We start from the raw sequence: 24,151 nt of genomic DNA, 5'->3' as shown, positions 1-24,151 counted from the left end.
TTTGGATCATCTTTACTATCATTATTCTGAATTCTTTTTGAGATAGACTCCATATCTCCTCCTCTTTTGTATGATTTTTTGGGGATTTATCATGTTCCTTTACTGGCTGAATATTTCTCTACCTTTTCATTTTGTTTAGATTGTTCTTTCTGGGGTGGCCTTTCTGTATGCTGGAAGTTTGTGGTTCCTCTTTATTGTGGAGGTTGCACCCTGTGGGTGTGGTTGGTCGTTTGGCTTGTCAAGGTTTCCTGGTTATGGAAGCTTGCATCCGTGTTCTGGTGGGTGGAGCTGAATCTCTTCTCTCTGAGTGCAGTGAAGTGCCCAGTAGTGAGTTTTGAGCTGTCTATGGGTTTGGTGTGACTTTGGACAGCCTGTATATTGAAGCTTAGGGCGATGTTCCTGTGTTGCTGGAGAATTAGCATGGTATGTCTTGCTCTGGAACTTGTTGACTCTTGGATGGAACTTGGTTTCAGTGTAGGTATGCAGGGTTTTGGATGTGCTCTTGTTGGTTAATGTTCCCTGGAGTCAGGAGTTCTCTGGTGTTCTCTTACCTCTGGCTTTCAGTCTTAATCTTACAGTAGCCTCAAGACTTCTCCATCCATACAGCACTGCTGATAAAACATCTAGATAAATGGTGAAAAGAGTCTCCACAGTGAGGGACACCCAGAAAGGTTCACAGTTACATGGAGAAGAGAAGAGGCAGGAGGAAGATAGAAGTGACCAGGAGGTGAAGAGGGGAATCAAAAGGGGAGAGAGCAGTCTAGCCAATAATCAATTCTGTATGTGCTGTCCACAGTCTGGAACACCCAGAGAGGTTCATGGAATTAAATAGAGAAGAGAAGAGGGAGAAGAGAGATAGAGGTGTCCATGAGGAGAAGAGGGCAGTCAAAAGGGAGAGACCAATCTAGCCTGTATCAGTTCCCTAAGTGTTCTCCACAGCCCGGAACACCCAGAGAGATTCACAGTTAAGTAGAGAAACGTATGGGGAGGGAGGAGATAGAGGTGACCCGGGGGACAATAGGGAGAGTTAAAAGGGGAGAGAGCAATCAAACCAGTAATCACACCCCTAAGTAAAAATGGGTACTGAAGATTAGATTCTTAAAGGTACACAATTGATAACAGATACTAAAAAGCAAAGATTAAAAATCTAGAGTAGAGGTTAGACTCTGAAAAATACAACATTAAAAATACAAAACCAATCACAAATTATAAAAAATACATATATGAAATTTGCTTTAAAAAATAGGGTCTTTTTTGCAAGATAATAGTAGGTTATAAAAAATGAAAATTAAAGGTGTAATAAAGAACTGAAAAATTAAAAAAAAAAGATAATAGTAAAAATATATCTAGGAATTTCTCTGGAGCTGTTGAGGGTAGTGTGGGGTCAGTTCAGTTTCAGATAGTTCCTTGTTCCAGCTTATACTTCTTTTCAAGGTCTATAGGCCCTCTCCAGTGCTTAGTCAATGCTAACTACAGGGTTTCAATCTGTTGTGCCTGTCACTTTGAGAGCAGTTCCCTGTTACTTGTTTATTTTGGCTTCCACTGTTTGTAAGTCTCTTCAGTGTCTAATTTCCACCTTGATGCAAGGGGGCGAAGGTGGTCACTTGTTTAGGTTCACTTGTTCAGTCGTGCTGTGGGGAGGGAGGAATACTGCAAACAAATATCACTGGTGTGTGTGGGGAGTGCTCACAGTGTATGGACCACACTGGGTTGCCCTAGCTCATGGTGCCTGTGCTTTCTCTGTCTACACTGCTCAGACTCCAGGTTGCTTCGAAGGGGAACTTTCCAAAGCGGGCCCTACGTTGCGTGCACTTCCCAGGTCTAAGCTGCTCAGGTTCAGGTTCTCCACAAAGGCATAGCCTCGGCTGGGCCTGCATTTTGTGCCCTTCCCAGGTCTCAGGAGCTCAGGCAACCAGGTGCTTGGAGAGCACACTGTCCCAGGTGTGCAGTGGTCTTATCACCTCTCTGGTCCCAGTCGCTTGGTTTACTGGGTGTGCCGCAAGAGCACCGTCACAGGTGTGCCGTGTGTCTCCTCTAGGGGGCTGATCTCAGGTTGCAACCCTCCTGGCAGATGTCAACCATCTAATATCCCAGGAATACGTGGTTTGCAACTGGGAGCCTGCTCCCACTTTGGTGGAGGATGCCATCTCTGGGGCCAAAGTTGCCCCTCGCCTTCCAGCTCTGGCTGTCGCCTGCCTGCCTCTCTGCCTCCGATGTGGGGGAGGAGCCGGTAGGCAGCCTGCTAGCTCTCCTTTGGCATTTGATCAATCCTTTGTTCTGTGAGCGGGCCAGGATGTGGCTTAGGTTAGAGCTTTTCTTTCTGTGTCTCTTTTCCCCTCTCTCTCTCTGTCTGTCCTACAGTTTGGGTTGCTATCTCACGTTAGCTCCCTCAGATTGTCCTCAGGGCGTTCAGGACTGGTCCTTAACCCTAAGCAATGCAACAGTGCCTCCCCCACTTGCTGGTGGCAGACGTGAGCATCTGAGCTATTTCTCCACTTGGAGTTTTGGTTAAGGCACATATTCTGTGGGTTTTTTTTTTCCCCCCCTCCCTGTTATGTTGCCCTCTTCCTGGTGGCTCAGAGGTTAAAGCATCTGGCCGCAATGTGGGAGACCTGGGTTCAATCCCTGGGTAGGGAAGATCCCTTGGAGAAGGAAATGGCAACCCGCTCCAGTATTCTTGCCTGGAAAATCCCATGGACAGAGGACCCTGGTAGGCTACAGTTCATAGGGTCGCAAAGTGTCGGACACAACTGAGTGAGTTCACTTTCTTTCTTTCTTTCACTTTATGTTGCCCTCTGAGATTCTAAAACTCCCCACAGACCCACTGGTGAGAGGGTTTCCTGGTGTTTGGAAACTTCTCCCCCTTCACGACTCCCTCCCCAGGACTGGTCTCTGTCCCTAACTCTTTTGTCTCTCTTTTTGGCTTTTATATTTTGTCCTATCTCCTTTGGAAGAGAATGGGCTACCTTTCTGGGTGCCTGGTGTCCTCCGCCAGTGTTCAGAAGTTGTTTTGGGGAAGTTGTTCAGCATTTAAATGATCTTTTGATGAATTTGTGGGGGAGAAAGTGACCTCCCCGTCCTATGCCTCCGCCATCTTAAGACCGCTCCCCACTTAGCATTTTCTTAATTGTTTTGGGTTTTTTGTAGGTCTTTCCTTTGTCTTATGCTTATTGCCTGTATGTCTCTTTAATATATGTTGTAAAGCTGGTTTGGTGGTGCTAAAATCTCTTAACTACTGCTTGTCTGTAAAGGTTTTAATTTTCCATCAATTTTGAATGAAATCCTTGCCAGGTAAAGTAATCTTGCTTGTAGATTTTCCCCTTTCAGTACTTTAAATATATCCTGCCATTCCTTTCTGGCCTGTAGGATTTCTGCTGAAACATCAGCTGTTAATTGAATGCTTTTCCCTTGTGTGTTACTTGTTGCTTTTCCCTTGCTGCTCTTAATATTCTTTCCTTGTGTTTAATTTCTATTGGTTAGTATGTGTCTTGACATGTTTCTGCTTGGATTTATCCTGTATTGGACTCTCCGTGCTTCTTGAACTTGATTGACTATTTCCTTTCCCATGCTGGGAAGGTTTTCAACTATAGTATCTTCAAAAAAAATTCTCAGTGCCTTTCTTTTTCTCTTCTTCCTCTGAGACCTCTATAGCTCAAATGCTGGTGTGTTTAATACTGTCCCAGAGGTCTCTGAAGCTCTCCTCAATTACTTTCATTCTTTTTGCTTTATTCTGCTCATCAGCAACTATTTCAACCATTCTACCTTCCAGCTCACTGTTCCATTCTTCTGCTTCAGTTAATCTATTATTGTTTCCTTCTAGAGTATTTTTAATATCAGTAATTGTGTTGTTCATCTTTCTTTGTTTATTCTTTATTTCTTCTATATCCTTGGTAATTGTGTTAATTGTGTTGATTGCTTCTTGGCATTTTATGCCTTCTATTTTCAAGGTTTTGGAACATCTTTACCATCATTATTCTGAATTTTTTTTCAGGTATTTGAACTATTTCCTCTTAGCGTTTTTTTTTTTTTGGTCTTGTGTGCTTCTAGTTTGTTCCTTTATTGAGCAATATTTTTTGTACCTTTTCTTTTTTTTCTTTTTTTCTTTGTTGCATTTGATGTCTCCTTTTCTCAGGCTTTCAGGTCGAATTCCTCCTTCCTTTTGGTTTCTGCCCTTGCTGTGTAAGGTTGTGCCAGTGGTTTGTGTAGGCTTCTTTTTGGTGTGACCTTTGTTTGTACTCTGGTGAAAGGAGTAAGTTTTTTTTTTTTTTTCCTTCTGATGGGCAGGGCTGTATGAGGTGGCAATCCTGTTTACTGATGACTGGGTTTGTGTTTTTATCTTGTTTGTTGTTTGGGTGAGGCATCCTACACTGGGTGCTGCTGGCAGTTGGGTGATGCCAGGTGTAGACAAGTGGAGGCCTTTATGGGACTTCTCACTAATAAATACTCCCTGGGGTTAGGAGTTTTATGGCAGGCTAGAGTCTGTCAGTGCTCCCACTGCAAAGGCTCTGGGCCTGATCTCTGGCCAGGGAAGTGAGATACCACAGGTGGTTTGTAATGGCATTAAAGGGGATAAAACAAACACAGTAAAACAAGAAATGGACTACAAACCTCAGACAAATGGCAGATACAAAATCAGGCAAGTACTAACAAAAACATGGGAAATATACACACATAAACAAAACCAAAACAGTGAAAAAAAAAAAAAGTAGAAGAGATTGATTCAGTGAGCATAGGAAAGTAAGAATGATATCAACTAGTTATTAACAAATCTGACTAAAAGCGTAAACTGGAAAACAAAACCAAAGCCATAGGTCAACTGGGGAATAAAACAACTAAAGCAAACAGACTAATGAACATAATGAGGAAAAGTGAGAAAAGGAAAAAAGAAAGAAAGGCTAGAAAAGCAAATTTAAATAGAGGTAGACAAAGAAGTTTTACATATATTAAAGAAAAACAACAACAGAAAAAGAATAAGAAAAGCAAGCAAAAGAATATATGTGGAAAAATAGTGATAATAATTTTTTTAAAGCTTTGAAAATTAAAGAGGAAAACAACCCTCAAAACCACAAAAGACCAATGTAGAGGCAGAAGTATTTAAAGGAAATTAAATGTGTGGTTAAAAAATTTTCTCAAAAGTGTAAATAGATTTAATTGTAGTATTAAAATCAACAGCTACAACAACAGAGAGCAAAAAACAAGTAAAAATTAAAAAACCCAGTAGCAACTACTAAATAAATTAAAATATAAGAATAATAAATATTTTTCTTGGATCATCTGTCAGCATCCTTTTCCTCAATGTGAGTAACAGTCTACCTCACCTCCCTAGGATGCCCTCCAGTTCTGGGCTGGTCTCTTACCTGTTGTGGCCGCAGCTCAGACTCTGATCTGGTCCTACTCTTGCATGTTCTTGCTCTGATGTCCACATCTGCCAGTGCCAGTGTGTTTTCTTTTGTAGGAACTCTCATTGTCCTTTATATATTCCGTAGATACAAAGTCTGCCAGGTGATTATGCGGATTCAATCTTCAGCTTGTACCACTGGTGGGAATGTTTTGGTTCTATTCCTTAGACACCTGCCCCTGGATTTCACTTGTGGTTTTATCTCCACCTTTGCATGTGACTCGTCCACAGGAGTTTACTCCTGAGGCTTCCCTGGAGGACTTGGGTGTGCCCCAGGGAGGACTGAATGTGGAGGTGGTGCAGTTGCTTGGATTGCAGGAGCCCTGGCAGTACCAGGTACTAAGGGGAGCCACTGGGTAGGAAAGCAGGAAATATGATGCCCTTAGGGTTTTTGTAGCCTCTGGTTACTCTGTCTTTGTGGGATTGAGCTAGGGAGTGACACAGGAGCTTGGATAATGGGGACCATGAAAACACCGGATACTTAGCTGTGGCTATTGTCACAGGAGGTATGTGACTATTAGGGATTTTTCTAGCTTCTGACAGCTCTGCCCAGTGAGGATTGAGCATGGAGGTGACACAGCTGCTTGAATTTTGGGAACCCTGGCAGTGCCAAGCATGCAGGGAAACCAACTGACTCAGCTGTAGAAGCGATGGTCCTATTAGAGTCGTTTCCTAGCTTCTGGCACCTGGCCATCAGAGGGCCTCTTTGGCTGGTCCTTCTCTGTTGCTTGACCCCTTCAGGCGCTTACAGGCCCCCCACTTGGGGTCACTGTCTGTTGTTCATCGTATCAGGGACTTAAAGATCACCCTGGCTGGAGTCCTTCTGTGTTACTTTGCACTTCAGGTCCTTAAAGGGCCACCCTCCCTGTGTTGTTTCAGCTGTCTGGTGCTGATATGTGCAGAGAGAGAGGCTATAGAGATGGCTGCACCCTCAGTGTGTGACTCAGCAGTATCACCCTGCCTCCAGGTTAGCTGGCTTTGCTCAGTTCCCACTGCGCTCTCCTCTCTCAGGTTCCTTCACACCATCTCCCTTCAGTCAATCCAATCGCTATGTTCCATCTCCAGCCTGAAGCACTTTCTAGGGGACTTGCATCCCTGTCTGGTGTAGGTACAGCTGTGGCAAGGATTGTCTGTGTGATCCTCATTCCATTCAGACTCTCACTGGTCAGCTGCTTCACTCTCCAACAGTCTCAGTGCTTCACCTCTGTCGCAAACATTTGCCCTCCCATGCAGCTCTGTCCCTGCTTCAGTTCCCAACCCCAGATGCAGATCCAGTTCTACTCACTGTCCTCTTTTTTTGCCCTGCTTCCTTTGTCCTGCTGAATGTTGCCTGGTTCTATATATTCTTTTCCAGCGGTCAGGTTCTCAGCTGGCGTTCTGCAAGATCTTCTGTGTCTGGAGGTGTATTCCTGATGTATCCGTGGAGAGAGATGTACTCTTCCGCCATCGTGGATCTCAGTGTATGGTATAGAGCCCACACCTCACTCCAAGTCAGGATTGCTGTGGGCGGTGTCAAACTTCTGTTGTTGGGTCAGGATAAAAAGCAATGGATATCTTGTTATTCTCATTTGAACATACTTCTCAGTTGATCATTTTTCTTGACTCTCTGTGTTGATATCTGTGCATTAGACTAAACATCCACTTGTCCTAGTCTTCACAGATTGGCCTCAGTAGTAGAACCTTTCCAAAATTCAGCCTTTTCAATCAGCTTGGCCAGAATTTTGGTTACCTCTCTAACCTCTCTGCTCATCCAAACTTCTGAGTTTGTAGTCAGCCTTCTCCAGGATTTGAGAGTATGCAGTGATCTACAAGTCAGAATACTTGGTGAAACAGGCAATTGGAGTTTATCACCTAGCTCACTGTGCACTGAACTGGGGAGAGGAGCTGTGGCAAATGCCTGCATGCTACTTCAAACCCTGTGCCTTCTGCACCATGATTTAGCTCTCTGTAGTCCCCAGGCACAAATGCAAATTTTGGGTTTCATCAGCTCTCAAGGACAGGTTAGTTAGAAGCCAATTCCTCAGGCAGAGCTGGAAAAGATGAGTGTCCAGATGTGCTATCTCATTCCTTCCATGGAGAAACTGGGAGTTGCTCACTCTTCATTAAGCTAAGGGAAGACCTGTGAGAAGTGCTGGTACAGATTCATAACTGCCCCTTCATTTCTGTTATCCTAGGAGATTGGAAATCCTAGGCCTCCCAGAGGCAGGTAAATTGGAAGCTGGACCCTGGACTAGCATTTGCAAAATCAGAAATCTAGATTGTGGATCAAACTCCTTGCTCCTCCAGGAGAAGCTGGGAGTTGAGTGTTCCCTTCAAATTGTATGGTCCTCTGCTGCATGGATTTTATTGCAGGAATGTGTCTTAGTTTTCCCTGCCACTTAGGATTTTGGCATTTTCTCACTTGCCTTGAATGCAGAACTTCTCATCTACTGTTTCTATTTTGAATCGAAGGCGCTGATACACACATAGTTGTTAATTCAGTGTGTCTGTGGAGGGAAGGAGAGGTCAAGATGGCCTATTCCACTCTCTTACTAATATCACTGCAGTGTTTCCAAATTGTATGTGTTGGGCTTGTTTGCTTTTCTATTTTCAGTTTTAAGGAAAAGCAATTATTGATTTTCATCTTTATCATTACTATTATTGCTATGTAATTTTAAAATTCCCCTCAGCACACTTTTGTGTATCTCATAAATCATATAAGACTTTAATTATCATGGTTTTATTTTCATTCAATTCAAAATATTCAGTTTTCTCTTTTGATTTCTTCTTTATCCGTGAAGTACTAAAAAAATTAGCTGAATTCTATGAAGATGTCTAGTAGGTGACAGAATTGTAGTTTTCCAAGTTTAGTTATTCATGGTTTGAAGGATCAATATTTTGTCCTTAGTAAAATGAATGGATGTATTCATCTTTGTCATCTTCGTTGAACTCCATGTACTGATATGGCTTTAAGCACCCAGTTTTGATGACAGCATTTCAAATTCTCAGAGACAAAGGCTGGGGTAACAATGGTGGAAGATTCTGTGATCGTCACCTGATCTGTGTTCTGGGTTGTGTAAGAGATCCAGACTAGACAATACTTTCAACAAGTCCCAGGAAAGGAAACCCATTGCTAAAAGATTTCTGACGTGCTGTGGGATTCCAGATCCTTTAGACAAACAGATTTCTAATAATTTCCTAGAAGGAATTTGGAGTATTTTAAATCTTGCTTTGTTATAGAAAACAGAAATCAAGTGTTTTGGTTTAATATCTTTGGAAACTCATAGTTTTGTTTTTTTTTTTTTTCTCTTACACACGACCTTAAATGATTAGAAGTTTTCTTGGTTTATAGTCATAAGTGACTCCCCTTTTTTGTATCATTACCTTATTTGGGTCCTTATGAAATGTGTATCAAATATATGCTTACCTTTTCTTTATGCTTTCTCCCTTTTAGAAACATGTTCAAAATCCAATATAAGGATTGAGAATGGATTTTTGTCTGAATCTACCTTTACATATCCCCTAAATAAACAAACAGAATATAAGTGTAAACCAGGATATGTAACAGCAGATGGTAAGACATCAGGGTTAATTACATGTCTGAAAAATGGATGGTCAGCTCAACCTGTATGCATTAGTAAGTAATTCATTATCTTAGTATTCTTTATCTTGATGATAACTATACAGAAGTATTAACTTTGTTCTTTTGTCCTTTTTTCTTTCTTTTTTTAATTTTTTTGCTGGGGCAGGGTCATATGAAGTGTTTTGTGGTTCCATGGCTGTATTTGAAAAGATCAATTACAAAGCTTTGAAAAATGTATCTTTTTTTTTTTTGCCTTTAATGATTAATTACTAGTGGAGTAGAATATCATTGTACTATTTAGTTCAACGTTTTGTCACTTTAAAACATCCTGTGACTAAAATCTAATTTTGCTAAGAGCCTTACCTCTCTTCCAGGATAAATTCATTTATTTTCAGTTGAGACCTTTGTGCTGATTGCATCTGCTTTTATTTTAGGGGACTCTTAAGCCAGAGTCTCTGCTCCTAAGCCTAAAAGTTATGTTTTTAAGCAAAGATGTGAGGCCATAGTGCATAAACTTCAAATAATATGATATATAATTCATGTTTGAGTCTCTAGGATAGATATCCTTGTGAAAAATTCTCTCTTAGGAAATCTTCATAAACATCTAGTTAGTGGAGACAGAGAAACACTTCTAGACAGGACCAAATTCTGCTGTGCTGAAGGTTTTTCTTGTAGCAACACATAGATGTTTATGAAGATTTTCTAAGAACAATTAATGAGTTTGTTTTATTCATCCCAAAGCTACACACTGATATTTTTGAAGTGATATTTTACATATTCACTTTAGGTGAAGTGGGTATTTATAATATCCCTTTCTACTGTTTTCATTTTATTTTTCCCAGTGTCTATACTTGCTACAGGCACTACACCCTCAAAATGAAAAAAGTTCACATATCAAACTTATTTTATTTTAATATATGACAGTTTTCCATTCTAACACTCTTTTATGAAAAATATCTCTGTTATTATATTTTACTAGTATAATTTTGCTTTAATACATTATGAAGTTTGAAGTAAATTATTTAAACTATTAACATCAGTCTATGGTGTTAGTGAGGAGAAGGCAGTGGCACCCCACTCCAGTACTCTTGCCTGGAAAATCCCCTGGATGGAGGAGCCTGGTGGGCTGCAGTCCGTGGGATCGCTAGGAGTCGGACATGACTGAGCGACTTCACTTTCACTTTTCACTTTCTTGCATTGGAGAAGGAAATGGCAACCCACTCCAGTGTTCTTGCTTGGAGAATCCTAGGGACGGGGGAGCCTGGTGGGCTGCCGTCTATGGGGTCGCACAGAGTTGGACACGACTGGAGCGACTTAGCAGCAGCAGCAGCATGGTGTTAGTGAAAACAGATTGTTTGTTAACATATTTTCTTATAAATAGCTATAAATAATAAAATTATGTCTGTATTCAACCTCGATAAGTATAAAATAATATACAACCATTAGAGATATAGTTGGAAAAGGAAAATCAGCATGTGAATTTTAAAAATTTTATAGCATCTTTAAAAAATTAACTTGCCTTTTGAAAATTACTTCTTTTCATTGAAGTTTTCTCTGGCAAATATGTCACAACTGCTAATTAATTGGGCATATTAATTAGGAAAATGCTGTTATGAAAATAGTATAATACTTCTGTAATGGCTTATTTTAATACTAGCTTTGGAAAAAAATGCACAAGTACAGCAACTGAGGAACATGTTCATAACGTAAATAATTCAGGAACATTAAGTGTTGAGAAAAATGTTGCATAAAAATACACTTGTTTTCACTTTGAGTAATTATTTCAGGACAGTGATATATCACTGGCATGGTTGGCTAATTTTTTATGATTTGTACATACTAATTGGTGAAGCCCTTTTCCCTTGAGATGAAACTCAATCAAATTGCCCACTAAATAATATTAGAAATAAAATCAAAATCCCATTATCCCTTAGAATCCTGTGACAGGCCAGTATTTGAGAAGGCCAGAGTCAAAAGTGATGGCATGTGGTTCAGGCTGAACGACAGGCTGGACTACGAATGTGTTGATGGGTATGAGAACCGAGATGGACGTACCACAGGCTCCATAGTATGTGGTCAAGACGGCTGGTCTGATAAAGCTGCATGCTATGGTAAGCACTCTTTTCCAGATGTTCTTAGAGATAAGCAAAATTTAACAGTAATTGTCAGAAGTGTTTTATTTGTACCAAATTACACAGATCTAGAATCATCTTTAAGGAATGATGCTTCCTTCTACTTTAATGTAAACTGGAAGGAGGGGAAGTTTTAAAGTCCAATGACTCACTCAATACAAAATGACAGGGGTCTTGCAACCTGTTCAAGTATTTGCTTGTAAGTGTCTGCTTATACCTCCTACCTTGAATGTTAACTTCTGCAGGTTTTGACAGGTGCTTTTTATTTTCTGACTTGGACAAGTTCTGAGGACAATGACATGGATCTCTTTTATTTTGCCAATCAGATGTGTTTTTTCCAGGGTTGAAAATAGGGCTTCAGTCTCTGGTAAGCTGAGTGGATGTTGAGTGTCCCAAGTCAAGGGAAGAGTTATGTGCAAACTTTGGCAGCAAGGTAATATTTGGAAAATATGAAGGTGGGCGGATTCTACTGAATGAGAGAGGATTTAATGAGCTAAAGCTGATATGAGGCAAAGGAAAGATGAGCTGGGTTATTTCAAGGCAAATAACATTGATTGATTTTATGATTCATGAAAAGCCATAGGGAATTTTAAGAAAAGGAATGATATAATTTTATTTGGATTTTTGAAGGCCATTTGTGGATTTTTCTGTATGCTGTGCTTATGATGGACAAGAGAAGATTCAAGAAACCATGTGGGGTGAAAAAGTGTGGGGATTAGATAAATTCTTGGCTGAAGTGATTCAGAGCAGAGAATAGATTTGGGATATATTCTCCTGGTAATAAATGCACATAATGTTGCTAAATGTTGGTTGTCAGAAAGAGCAAAAGTTGAAGGGACTCATGTTTTGAATACCATTTTCTCATAAGCAAGCAAGCAAATGGAAATGACTTTGTACGTGGTACTGGCAGGAGAAAGAACACTCTTGCAAGAGCATCACAACTTTGACCTGAACACATTGTGGTTGGGCCAATGGGGACCATAAACATTGGATACATCAACTGTAGTGTTGAATGCATAGGTTTAAGCAGGAGATACCCACATGAGATTATCACTCTCTAAATTATGACATCAGATTAGAAAAGAATGTAGAATGAAAATAGAAGACAGCTCAAGACTGAGTCCTGAAGCTTCCAACACTGAGGTGTCTGACAGAAGAATAGATGGCAAAGTGGACAGAAAGAAAGGAGGACCCAGAGAATTTAGGAGAAAAAAATGTCAGAATGAATGTTGCATAGATTGGACAGAGTAAAATGATTTAAGAGCAAGGGATAATAAACTGACTAATAGTAATTTCTATGGAATCAGCCTGAAATGGTTCTATATCCAATTCCACCGATTTGCTAAGTATGAATCTAAGGGCAACAACCTATTTGAAGGTTTATTCACTCCTCTGAGTCTGTAAAATGATTTAATATCTACAAATGTTCTACTATTTCAAAAGATCTTTTAGTTATTAAAATAAATTATTCATATACACTTGTCATAATGCCTGCCATACAGTTTAATCAAGGAAATTGTAAACTAATTACATTAGAATAGTTACACTAATGAATACTTCTAATTCAGTTAATAAGCCAGGTTAAAAGACTAAAAATGTGGTGCCAACATTAATTGTGAGAGAGACAGTTTCAGATGGAGTAGACAGGGGAAAACCTACTTAGAACCGGCTAAATAAATTATTAGTAAGAAATGCAATACAGCATGTGGACATAACTCTTTGAAAAGGCTTGGTTGTGACAGAGAACAAGAGGTTCAGGATAGAGATTTCAGATAGACACACAGGGGAAGCTTGTTAGAGGAACAGGCCAGGCTTGTTCAACAGTGTCCAGAGCCCAAATTTCACTTTCAGGCTGTCAGCAAGCACCTAATATATGCCAGAAGTTGCCTAAGAGTAATTGTGAAGAATACAGTGGGGGACAGTGGTATGTCTTTCAAGAGCTTTCATGCCAGTATGAGAAAAATAAAAAGATGAATTAAGGCAAATAATGAACCAAAAAGTAAAAATATTTCTATTATATTAATCCAATAAGTGTATTCTAAGAACAAAAGAATCCAAGTGCTTAGAAAGTAGGAGGGACTGCGGGTCAAGTTTATGTAGGAAGACGTCTATGCAAAGAAAGCCTGGAAACCATTCGTCAGCAGAGGCACACGCCTTTGCGGCAGCTGTGGCAGCAAAGCAATTGGCTTATTTTAAAAAGATCAGATGGTAAAGAATCTGCCTGCAATGCAGGAGACTTGGGTTCAATCCCTGGATCAGGAAGATCTCTTGGAGAAGGGAATGGCAACCCTCTGCAGTATTCTTGCCTGAAGAATTCCACAGACAGAGGAGTCTGGTGGGCTATAATCCATAGGGTCAAAAAGAGACATACCTGAGAGACTACAATTTCACTTTCAAAATTTCTGAGCCACCTGACAGTAAAATATCCACTTGCATTGCGGGAGACCTGGATTGGATCCCTGGGTTAGGAAGATCCCTTAGAGAAGGGAATGGCAACCCACTGCAATATTTTTGCCTGAAGAATTCCATGGAATTTTGGCGAGCTGCAGTCAGGGAATCACAAAGAGATGGACACAACTGAGCTACTAACAATTCTAAGTAAAGGGAAAGGCTTTTAACATGATCATGTCTTTCTTACAGTCACTCTATTGGAAGACAGCAGTTGGAAAACAGCCTAATGCCAAGACCTTTTTGTTGTTGTTAAAGCAATATTTAACACAGTATGATAAAATAGGAATTTTACATAAGATAAACATAAAATATGTAAACAAAGTCACATACCAACAGAAGTATTGCTATGTGGAAGTTTGGAATAGAATTTTAGGAAAGGAAACCCAATGATTCTCATCAATAGTAACCTCTCATCTAAGCTACAAAACTCAACATTAAAAAAAAGCAGAAACAGAAACAAACAACAACAACAAAAAAGCAGAAACAAACTTATTGATTTTGGGGGGAGGGGGCATTACTTGTAAAACTAGTTAGCTTATGTATAATTTTATGATAATGTTTGAAGAATTTTAGATAGTATGATTCTACTTTTTGGTGAGATTCTAATTCTTAAATTCCAATTGAGAAGTTTAAAAATGATTTAGCAATAGGAAGATTCCAAATAAAGAATAATGAAATTTTTGATAATATGTAGCAATCCCTGGTGGCTCAGATGGTAAAGAACCTGCCTACAATGCGGGAGACCTGGGTTTGATCCCTTGGTTAGGAAGATCCCCTAGAGAAGGGAATGACTACCCACTCCAGTATTCTTGCCCGGAGAATTCCATGGGCAGAGAGCCTGGCCAGCTATACTCCATGGGGTCACAAAGGGTCAGACACAAGGGAGCGACTAATCCACACACAGCAATGTCACAAATTTCATAGATTTTACACATTTTCAATGATAAGTTTATACATTTTTAAAATGAATCAGAATAATTAAACATATATTAATAGTTAAGCTCATTTATAGGTACAATAAGATTAGATGTTTGTGTTGTCATATACATAATCAAGACACCTAGAATATGCCTATGTGACCTTGAACATGTTTACTCATTTTGTTTCATGTTTCAGTTTGATTTCTATACTTGTAGATAAAATTAAGTGATTTTTAAAGTACCTGTAACTCAAATATAAGAGAAATGTCTCTCTTGTGTGTTCTAGTTTCCCAGGTATATTTTTTATAATACCATTTTTTCATTTGTATTCAGTTTTAAAATTGTGTATTTTTTATTCTGAGAGAATATTTCTACATTTTGAGACCAAAAAAGTAGCATTATATTTTGTAAATGTCAGTGATAAAATCAGATCCAGTATTAACAAGTTGACTTTACAAATAAATTATCAGGCATATATGTTGCTACTCAATACCTTAATATTTCTCAAAATCCCAGATGAGTGCAGAGGATGTATAAAACCTAACATGTAATGTTTTTCAAGGAAGAGCATTAATGTGTGTTCTGTGTATGCAGTATCCAGCACCTCGTTTTATGTTACACAAATAATATTTATTTTGCAATGGTTAAATATTCTCACTCAATTATTTATCTTTTTTGATAGAAAGAGAATGCAGTATTCCTGAAATGGATCCATACTTAAATGCTTATCCCAGGAAAGAAACATATAAAGTTGGAGATGTGCTGAAATTCTCCTGCAGTCAAGGCCGTATTATGGTTGGAGCAGATTCAGTTCAGTGCTACCACTTTGGATGGTCCCCTAAACTTCCAACGTGTAAAGGTAAATATTTATCTGACAGTTGTTGGAGCAAGAGTTGGGATTTCAGATATCAACCTTTTTATTTCCCTCCCTTAATTTTCTGTCCACTTCCAGTGCATCTATAGTCTAATGCATTAAGGCAGAGATATACCCACCAAGGTGGAGAAGGAAACGGCAACCCACTCCAGTATTCTTGCCTGGATAATCCCGGGGACAGAGAAGCGTGGTGGGCTGCTGTCTATGGGGTTACACAGAGTCGGATACGACTGAATGACCCACCAAGGATATGTGCTGGGTATACCTCAGTTTTCCTTCTTTAAGAAATTAAACTCCAGGTGCTTCTTGAAATATGTGGTGGAGAATCCACATAAATGCATGAGGAACCTGACACTGGCAGGATTTCTTGTTAGTTTTCCTTTTTCCTGCAATTCCACCATTAATATTGGAGAGTTTATATACTGTGGGCATCTAGTATCCTCAAGTATATCTAAAGAGTGTTCAAGTAACTTAAAATCAGTTCAGTCACATGTATCAAATCATATGAATCAAAGTTAAACTTTTCAAATGCTTCTCTCAAATGATATTTTTTTCAAAAAGTTTTCACACAGTATTTCTGTGGAATAAAAGTATTGCTGTAATTTATACTCCCAGATTGAGTAACTGGTTTGCATATTTATTTAACATGTCTGGATAATGAACATGCTTTCTGAGCATACATAGACTTCAATATACTAGTTCAAGATGAGTAACAGAATCAGTAAACACTATTCTTTTTTCATCGTTTAAGAATGCTAAAATAAATTATATAACAAATAAAAGATCATTTAGAGAAATCCATTTCTGCATTAGCTGGATTTTTCAGTTATAAGACACAATGTTACCATAATTTATGCAATATTTCTACAGTAAAGAAAGTAAAGTCCTGTGCTCTACCTCCTGAACTTCCTAATGGGAAAAGGAAAGAAATACACAAAGAAGAATATGCACACAATGAGGTTGTGGAATATGCTTGCAACCCCAAATTTCTGATGAAGGGTTCTCATAAAATTCAGTGTGTTGATGGAGAATGGACAGCTTTACCTGTGTGTATTGGTAATGTATTAAAAGTAGTAATATTTCAAGGTAAATCATTACTCTTATTTGTATCCATATACACATTTAAATAATATTTTAAAGACAAATATATTTGTGGATTTTCAGAGGAGGAGCGTACCTGTGGAAATATACCGGACCTTGATCACGGCGATGTCAAGCCTTCTGTCCCTCCCTATCACCATGGAGACTTGGTTGAGTTCAGTTGCAGAGAAGCATTTACAATGATTGGACCCAGATTTATCACGTGTATTAGTGGAGAGTGGACCCAGCCTCCTCAGTGCATTGGTCAGAATACACATCTCAAATTGACCTTTAGTATTTGCAGCCATTCTGTTGAAATTTAGAGTATCCTTGAGAATGTCAGATCTTAAAATATAATGACCCCAAACATTTGATTTTTATAGTCCAATATGTGTCTAAAGAGGAAAAATATAAACTAGCAATAGAATTTTATCCATCTTTCTGTCCTGATATGGACATTGTTTATCTTGACAAGTGTGAAACTAAATGTTACTGACAGATACTCATGTGATTAAAATGGGAGTACTAGTTACCAGGAAAATACAACTATCATTGCAGAAATGCCATTTTTGCTTTTATATGGTACTCTTTCTTTTAGAACATTGGAAACCAGGAATTATAGTTGAGGAAAATACCCATTTGATACATTTCTGTAGGAATCTTTCCTCTCAAGCTTCTAACAATGATAATTTCTCTATCTGTTTCAAATTCTGCAAAGGGAATTTACTGTGTTGGGGAGGGTGGGCTCCAGCCCTCCCTGTTAGTAGGTAACTCTGTCATGGGAGGCACTTGGGGTGGGGCCAGGAACCTGCCCTGATGCATTTCCCTGTAAGAGACTCATCCTGACTTTTGGATGATCAAGTCTTTGATGACTGACCAAGAGAATCAATGTTAGCTGCCTTCTTTCATTTTTTCTATTGGAATAGACTTTTTCCTGGAGTTTTCCTGGGCTCTGCATTCAAAGACAGCCCTGGATTTCCAGGCCTATTAACTCATTATACTTCTAGTCATTAATTATTCCAAGAAGAAGGTATGGCTTAGGTTTAGGCCCTGAGTGAGGGCAGGGACTGATAGCTGTTTTCTTTGCCGACAGTATGTCAAAAGACCCATGTCAAAAGACCAATTGACAGATGGGAGACATTCAGTGGGAGTTTATTTAGTTAAATAGTAATTTTTTTTTTGCTTATTAATCCCTGCATTTTCATGAACACATTATTGTCCTAGGTATTGCCAATTCTTCAAGATCAAACCTCATCTTTGTCCTCTTCTATCTCCTCAAATGACCTCACCTCATTTAACTTTTCATTATACCTAATTCCAAAATGTTTGCTTCAATTATTACTCTTCTGACCTCAGAGTTTTCCTTGCAAAGGTTAATCCTCTACCTGTATTCAGTTTAATGTAGTCCCCCTTTGCTATAATAGACCTTATTCCAGTTTTCTTCTCTCGAGGTTTATTTTGTAACTCTGTCTAATCTAGCTTGTCATTCTTCCTACTATGCTTATTTTCTCCTAATAAAATACGTCTGCTTTCCTTCCAGAAATCAGTCCATAATAGGATGAGGCCCGCAGCCACTATTTCTCCTTTTGAGTATACATCTTCCTTTGGCCACCATTCCTTGAAGAATACTACTGGTTTTATGTCCATCAACACCCTGAACAAAACTTAAAAACAGGGCTAATTCTCAAGGCTTTAGTGTGTTTTCAATTCAGCTTGTTATTTTATTTTTTCAGAGTTTTATTTTGATATCATCATTTTTCTTTGACTATCTACTCGACTTTTCCTTATTTTATTCATTTCACTAAACCTTTATCATAAACAAATCATTAACATATACTGCCAAAGATCTATACAGATATTTTGTCAAATTCAAAAAGAACTTCCACTTGCACTGAACTTATAAAATAGGTATATATATACATAAAGCTTTTTTAGTCCATATTTAACTTATCCTGGAGCTAGAAAAAAATTGTTATCATGGCTTTATATTGCATTATAATGATCTGATACATAACATAGTGGCTCAAAGACTCCAAGTGTATATGCAAGATAGGTTGTAACTTTAAGTACCCATCTTCTTATTTCAAGTGTTTGTTTATTTTTGGTGTCAGGTAAAAGATTTGCTTAAAAGTTAAGATTCTATACAAAATACCTTGGTGTAGTTTTCTTATTATGTTTCATATTATTTCTTGAAAAAAAATGTATATAAAGTAGCAACTTGGTATGCTTAGTCCACAGAAAATTGTTTTATTTTATTGTTTTAAGATTGTGAATTAAAAATAATGTAGAGATGCTTAAGGTCAACAAGCAAATTTATGAACATTTGCACAGATTTCAAGTTTGGGACCAAATTTATTCACATGATAGCTATTTGCTATGTAGATCATTAAAAAATATTCCAGTCAAAAAGGCAGAAATCTTTAGGATGGGTATTTTCTCTGAAATTTCAAAAACTGGACACAAGACTCAGGCTCATGTATAATTTTTCATCTCATGCAATTTGATCAGCAATAACTTGGCTGGTGCAATTTGTAGGCAGAAATTCTCACATCATTATTTTATTGACTCCATAGCTATTTTTTGTTATTAAGCTATTTGGTTCTTTAGAATTAGTCTTTTCAAGAGAATGTTTTCATTTTATAGCAACAGATGAACTTAGGAAGTGTAAAGGGTCAACATTATTTCCACCTGAGGGGAGACCAGCACATAAGATTGAATATGACCATAACACCAACAAAAGTTACCAATGTCGAGGAAAATCAGAACGCAAACACTCAATCTGTATAAATGGAGAATGGGATCCTAAAGTAGACTGCAAAGAAGGTAATCTCTTGTCCATAATGTTTTAAAAAATGTATTCTATATCTCTCTAACTTGTAAAAGTAGTATCTTTGTGTCCTTCAAGGAAATTTAGCTATTTATCATTCCAAATATTTTCCATCTGCAAGGTAATTTAGAAGCTAATCAAAATAATGTGTCTAAATATTAATTGTATAACGTGCCTTAATCAGCTATGTGACAAACAACTCAGAGACTTTGTGACTTTAACATCTGGGCAGTAGGTGTGCTCATTTCTATGGAAAAGCCATTGTTTCTGATTTTGTGTATTACACATACATGTACTTATGTTTATGCTGAACTATTATGTATTTATCAACATATCTATATGTATCAATCTATGTATCTATTTATATATATTTATGTATCTATCTAGTCATCTATTTTGGGAGAAGGCAATGGCACCCCACTCTTGCCTGGAAAATCCCATGGATGGAGGAGCCAGGAAGGCTTCAGTCCATGGGGTCGCTAGGAGTCGGACACGACTGAGCGACTTCACTTTCACTTTTCACTTTTCACTTTCATGCATTGGAGAAGGAAATGGCAACCCACTCCGGTGTTCTTGCCTGGAGAATCCCAGGGAGGGGAGCCTGGTGGGCTGCCATCTATGGGGTCGCACAGAGTCAGACACGACTGAAGCGACTTAGCAGCAGCAGCAGCAGTCATTTATTTCTCTTGTTTGTTTAACTATCTTGAGAAGTCTTGAGTCATGTTTACATGATGAATTCCAATTGAATAGGTTCATTTCAATTTTCCACTTTTAATATCTGTGTTTCTCTTCTCCAACTCTATGACTTTTGGACTCCCTATCCTCAATATGTTTACCAATTTCTACAAGCCTAGAATATCTAGAAAGAAGCTTCAAATCAATAGAAAACCAGATCTACTGTCTAATATTCCACCTCATAATTCATCCTTTTATAAAGATCCAAATATAAAAATCATACAACAATAAAGCTGTATTAATTAAGAATAAATTATTTAGAAAAACATAACTATTTAGGAATTAAACAACAAGCTTCTAAATAACTGCCATGCTGATACATAATGTACATTGTATATTATGGGCTTCCCTGGAAGTTGTGCTGGTAAAGAATCCGCCTGCCATGCAGGAGACCCCAGTTCAATTTCTAGATCAGGAATATCCCCTAGAGAAGAGTTAGGCTGCCCACTCCAGGATTCTTGAGTTTCCCTGGTAGATCAGTCTATAATCTGCTTGCAGTAGGGGGGACCTGGGTTCAATCCCTGTGTTGTGAGGATCCCATGGAGGCAACCCACTCCAGTATTCTTGTCTGGAGAAGCCCCAAGGACAGAGGAGCCTGGCAGGTTGCAGACCATGGGATCACAAAGAGTGAGACATGACATGACTTAGTCACATGATGTGACTAAGCACAGCATTGTATATTATACATTATATATTTATGATTGCTTGGTCCTTGTGAATTAACTTTTTTTAAATTATAAAATACTTCTTAATTTTTGTCATGTACCTTTTCTGGAAATATATATTAGCTTTTTAAATATAGTTAAATTACAACAATTTATTATTTCATATGATGAAGAAATTCCCCCAAAATTTCAAGGAATTCATGATTATAAATTATTCTAAATTAGTAGCAAATATAAAATTAAAAGAGCTTGCTACACAACTGCATCTTTAAAGAAGCAAGCAACATTTAGGGGTAGTGAAGTACATATGTTCTACAGTTTCTTCTAGAAACTTTATAATTTTATGTGAGTATATTTAAGTATGTTATCTGTCTCATGTTAACATTTGAGAATTGCATAAAGTAGGAGTTGATTTTTTATGGATGGATTGTCAATTATTTTAAGAATATGTGTGGAAAAGCCATTGAAGTGAAAAAATCAGTTAACCAGGAAAGTGTTGATTTATTTCTGAACTTTCTATTTAGTCACTTAACTATCTTCACTGCTGCCAAATTACCTTTGTAACTAGCTTTTTAGCAGGCTGAAAGTCTGATAATAGTCTCCAAGTATGTTCCTCTCACTCAAAATAACTTTATTTATTTTGGTTTTGAACATAGAAATTTCAGGGGAAACTTACAAACTTTTTTTAAATATAAATTTATTTATTTTAATTGGAGGTTAATTACTTTATAATATTTTGATAAAATATTGGGTTGTATATCAAATGGGATGACTTTGTAATGAGAAAAGAATTGTGGACAATTGGCTTCTTTACCATATTGAATTTTGAATTCATAAACATGGTATGTCTCTATTTATTTCTGCTTCAATATTTCCAGACATACCAATAGGCTCCCCTGGGGGCTCAGACAGTAAAGAATCTGCCTGCAATTCAGGAGACCCGGGTTCAATCCCTGAGTAGGGAAGATTCCCTGGAGAAGGGAATGGCTACCCACTTCAGTATTCTTGCCTGCAGAATCCCATGGACAGAGAAGCCTGGCAGGCTGCAGTCCATAGGGTTGCAGAGAGTTGGACACGACTGAGCACACGTGAGATCTGATATGCAGTTTGCTTCTTTGAAATATTCCCTTGATGAAGAATTCAGTTTCTTTAATAGGGAGTATGCTATTCACATTTTCTACATTGTCTTATCACTGTGTGACTGTTGCATTTTTCAAGAAATATCTCTATTTTACCTAACTTATGAAATTGATTGATGTAAAATCATTTCTAATAGTCACATAACATTCTATTTTTCTTTTAATCCTATAGTATATTGGGTAATCTCACCTCTTTCATTTTTGGTATTGAGAGTTGTTTCCCTCCTTTATTTTGTGAATAGAGTTTTGTTTTTCAAAATTATCATTTTCAAATTAACATTTTTAACACACATAGTTTCTTCCATTTCCTCTTGTGTCTAATTTGTATGTTGTTAATGTTCATGATTTTTAACTTTCTTAATTTTCTGTTTTCTCTTTTCTATTAATCTTTCTCAATTTTTTCTCTCTTGTGGACTTAATTTTCCTTTTTTCTGATCACTTCATTTTAATTTTACTCTTGATTCAAACCATCCTGCTTTTGAAATCTAAGCCTGTAAAACTACCTTTTTTTACTTCTAAGTATTGCTTTACCTGTGCCTCAAAAATTTATAAATATGTATCAATTTTATTTTCAATGAACTGTATGTGAAATATTGTCTAATATTCATAGTGGCTTCTTTGATGTAACAGTTGTTTAGAAATGTGTTGTTTAATTCTCACATATTTATGGATTTCTAAGTAGTTCAGTCTCCATTAACAGTAATACTGTGGTATGATTGTTATCTAGAGAGCTGCATATATTTACTGTACACAATTTGATGATTATCATCAGTGATTACATAGACAATTTATTCTTATTTATTTCTAATCTAATTCCCTTGTCATAGAACACAGTCTGTAAATTTTTAATATTTTGAATTTTATTCTTTCTTTGTTGCACAGCATGTTGTCTATCTTTGTGATGTTTCCATTTCATATAAAGTATATGCATATTCTAGTTTCTAGATCAGGTTAACATTGTTCATAGTGTTCTAAAATGTACCTATATCTTAAAATAGCTTTTTCTAGTTGTTCTATCCATCAGAGTAGGAATGCTCTCAGAATTGCTAACAAGTGGTTGTGGATTTGTCTATTTCTTCTTTCAGTTCTGCCCATCTTTGCTTCATGTACTCTGATATATTCTTAGATACATTATATATTTATAATGGCTTAGTCTTTGTGAATTACCTTTTTAATATTTATAAAATAGGTCTTCATAGTTTTCATAATATGCCTTCTCTGGAAGTCCACATTAATTTATTGAAATATAGCTAATTAATTTAAAACACCTGATTATTTTCATGTGATAAAAGAATTCCTCATCAATTTCATGTAATGAGTCCTCAAATTATTCTCTATAAATTAAAAGCAATTGTAAATTAAAAGAAAGCTAGATAAACAACTTATTCAACTATATCACAAAACTTGGAAATTAAAAAAAATTTTTTTCTGTGATTTACTGACAGAAAATATGTTAAATTAAGTAAAATGAAAACTGTATACTTTAGAATCTATGGTACACAGGAAAAAACAAAGATATGTATAGATTAAAACTTGATTTACAAAAAAGTGAATTAAGTAATAGGTAGTACAATCTAGAATCCAGAAAAGAACATACATCCAAAGAACATAGAAGGAAAAGAAAACTAAAATTAAAATGTCAATTTTTATAATAAGCTAAAAAGTATAAATAGCTGATTTGCAAAATATTCAGTTTATGGGGAAATGTAGTGTATAGACTAACTTTTGGAAGACTCTTAACAAATTAAAATTATTAGGACAAAAATGTTTAAACATCAGACATAAAAAAAAATAAATTCTTGAAAATACATTGATAAAAAGGTCAAAATAGTTAAAACAGAAATAAGAGAAATATTTGTGATGAAACATAAACTATTCCAAGTCTTCCCTGGTGGCTCTGATGGTAAAGAGTCCACCCGAGTTCCAGGAGACCTCGGTTCTATTCCTGTGTTGGGAAGATCCACTGGAGGAGGGCAAGGCAACCCACTCCAGTATTCTTGCCTGGAGAATCCAGAATCCCCATGGACAGAGGAGCCTGGCAGTTTATAATCCATGGGGTTGCAAAGAGTCTGACATTACTGAGTGACTAAGCACAACACAGCACAAAAAATACTCCTATTGACTTAGATCAGAATAGAAGATCTGATGATATTACTAATGATGAATAAAGTATATTCAGTCAAATATGTCCCTGAATTTAATACAAAATGTTGGCTCCCTGAAAGGATTTATGAGTTTCCAGCCTATACTTGCAGAGTGTTTCTAATGAAATAGAAATGAAGTATGACAGGAGAAAGCAAAACCAAGGGGTCATAAAGGGCTCCAAATTCTTCCAGGTGTATTCACGCAGTCTTCCCTCAGTTGAGCA

At 37.4% G+C, this 24,151-nt stretch overlaps 1 protein-coding gene across 4 annotated transcripts in view; it reads left to right on the top strand.

Annotated features, from left to right (window-relative positions):
* The window catches only part of LOC113906361 (complement factor H), a 385,541-nt gene that overhangs the window by 331,852 nt on the left and 29,538 nt on the right, over positions 1-24,151 (top strand). For all 4 annotated transcript variants that reach the window (XM_027564388.1, XM_027564387.1, XM_027564385.1 and 1 more), the window contains 6 exons: positions 8,832-9,014; positions 10,895-11,071; positions 15,146-15,322; positions 16,208-16,393; positions 16,502-16,681; positions 19,061-19,240. In XM_027564388.1, coding sequence (XP_027420189.1) covers positions 8,832-9,014; positions 10,895-11,071; positions 15,146-15,322; positions 16,208-16,393; positions 16,502-16,681; positions 19,061-19,240 — 1,083 coding nt within the window. The remainder of the gene's footprint in view (positions 1-8,831; positions 9,015-10,894; positions 11,072-15,145; positions 15,323-16,207; positions 16,394-16,501; positions 16,682-19,060; positions 19,241-24,151) is intronic.

The sequence above is a fragment of the Bos indicus x Bos taurus genome, chromosome 16 (assembly GCF_003369695.1).
Source record: "Bos indicus x Bos taurus breed Angus x Brahman F1 hybrid chromosome 16, Bos_hybrid_MaternalHap_v2.0, whole genome shotgun sequence".
Classification (NCBI taxonomy): Eukaryota; Metazoa; Chordata; class Mammalia; order Artiodactyla; family Bovidae; genus Bos; species Bos indicus x Bos taurus.
Note: the sequence above shows the minus strand (reverse complement) of the source record. Positions and strands in the feature narration are given on the sequence as shown.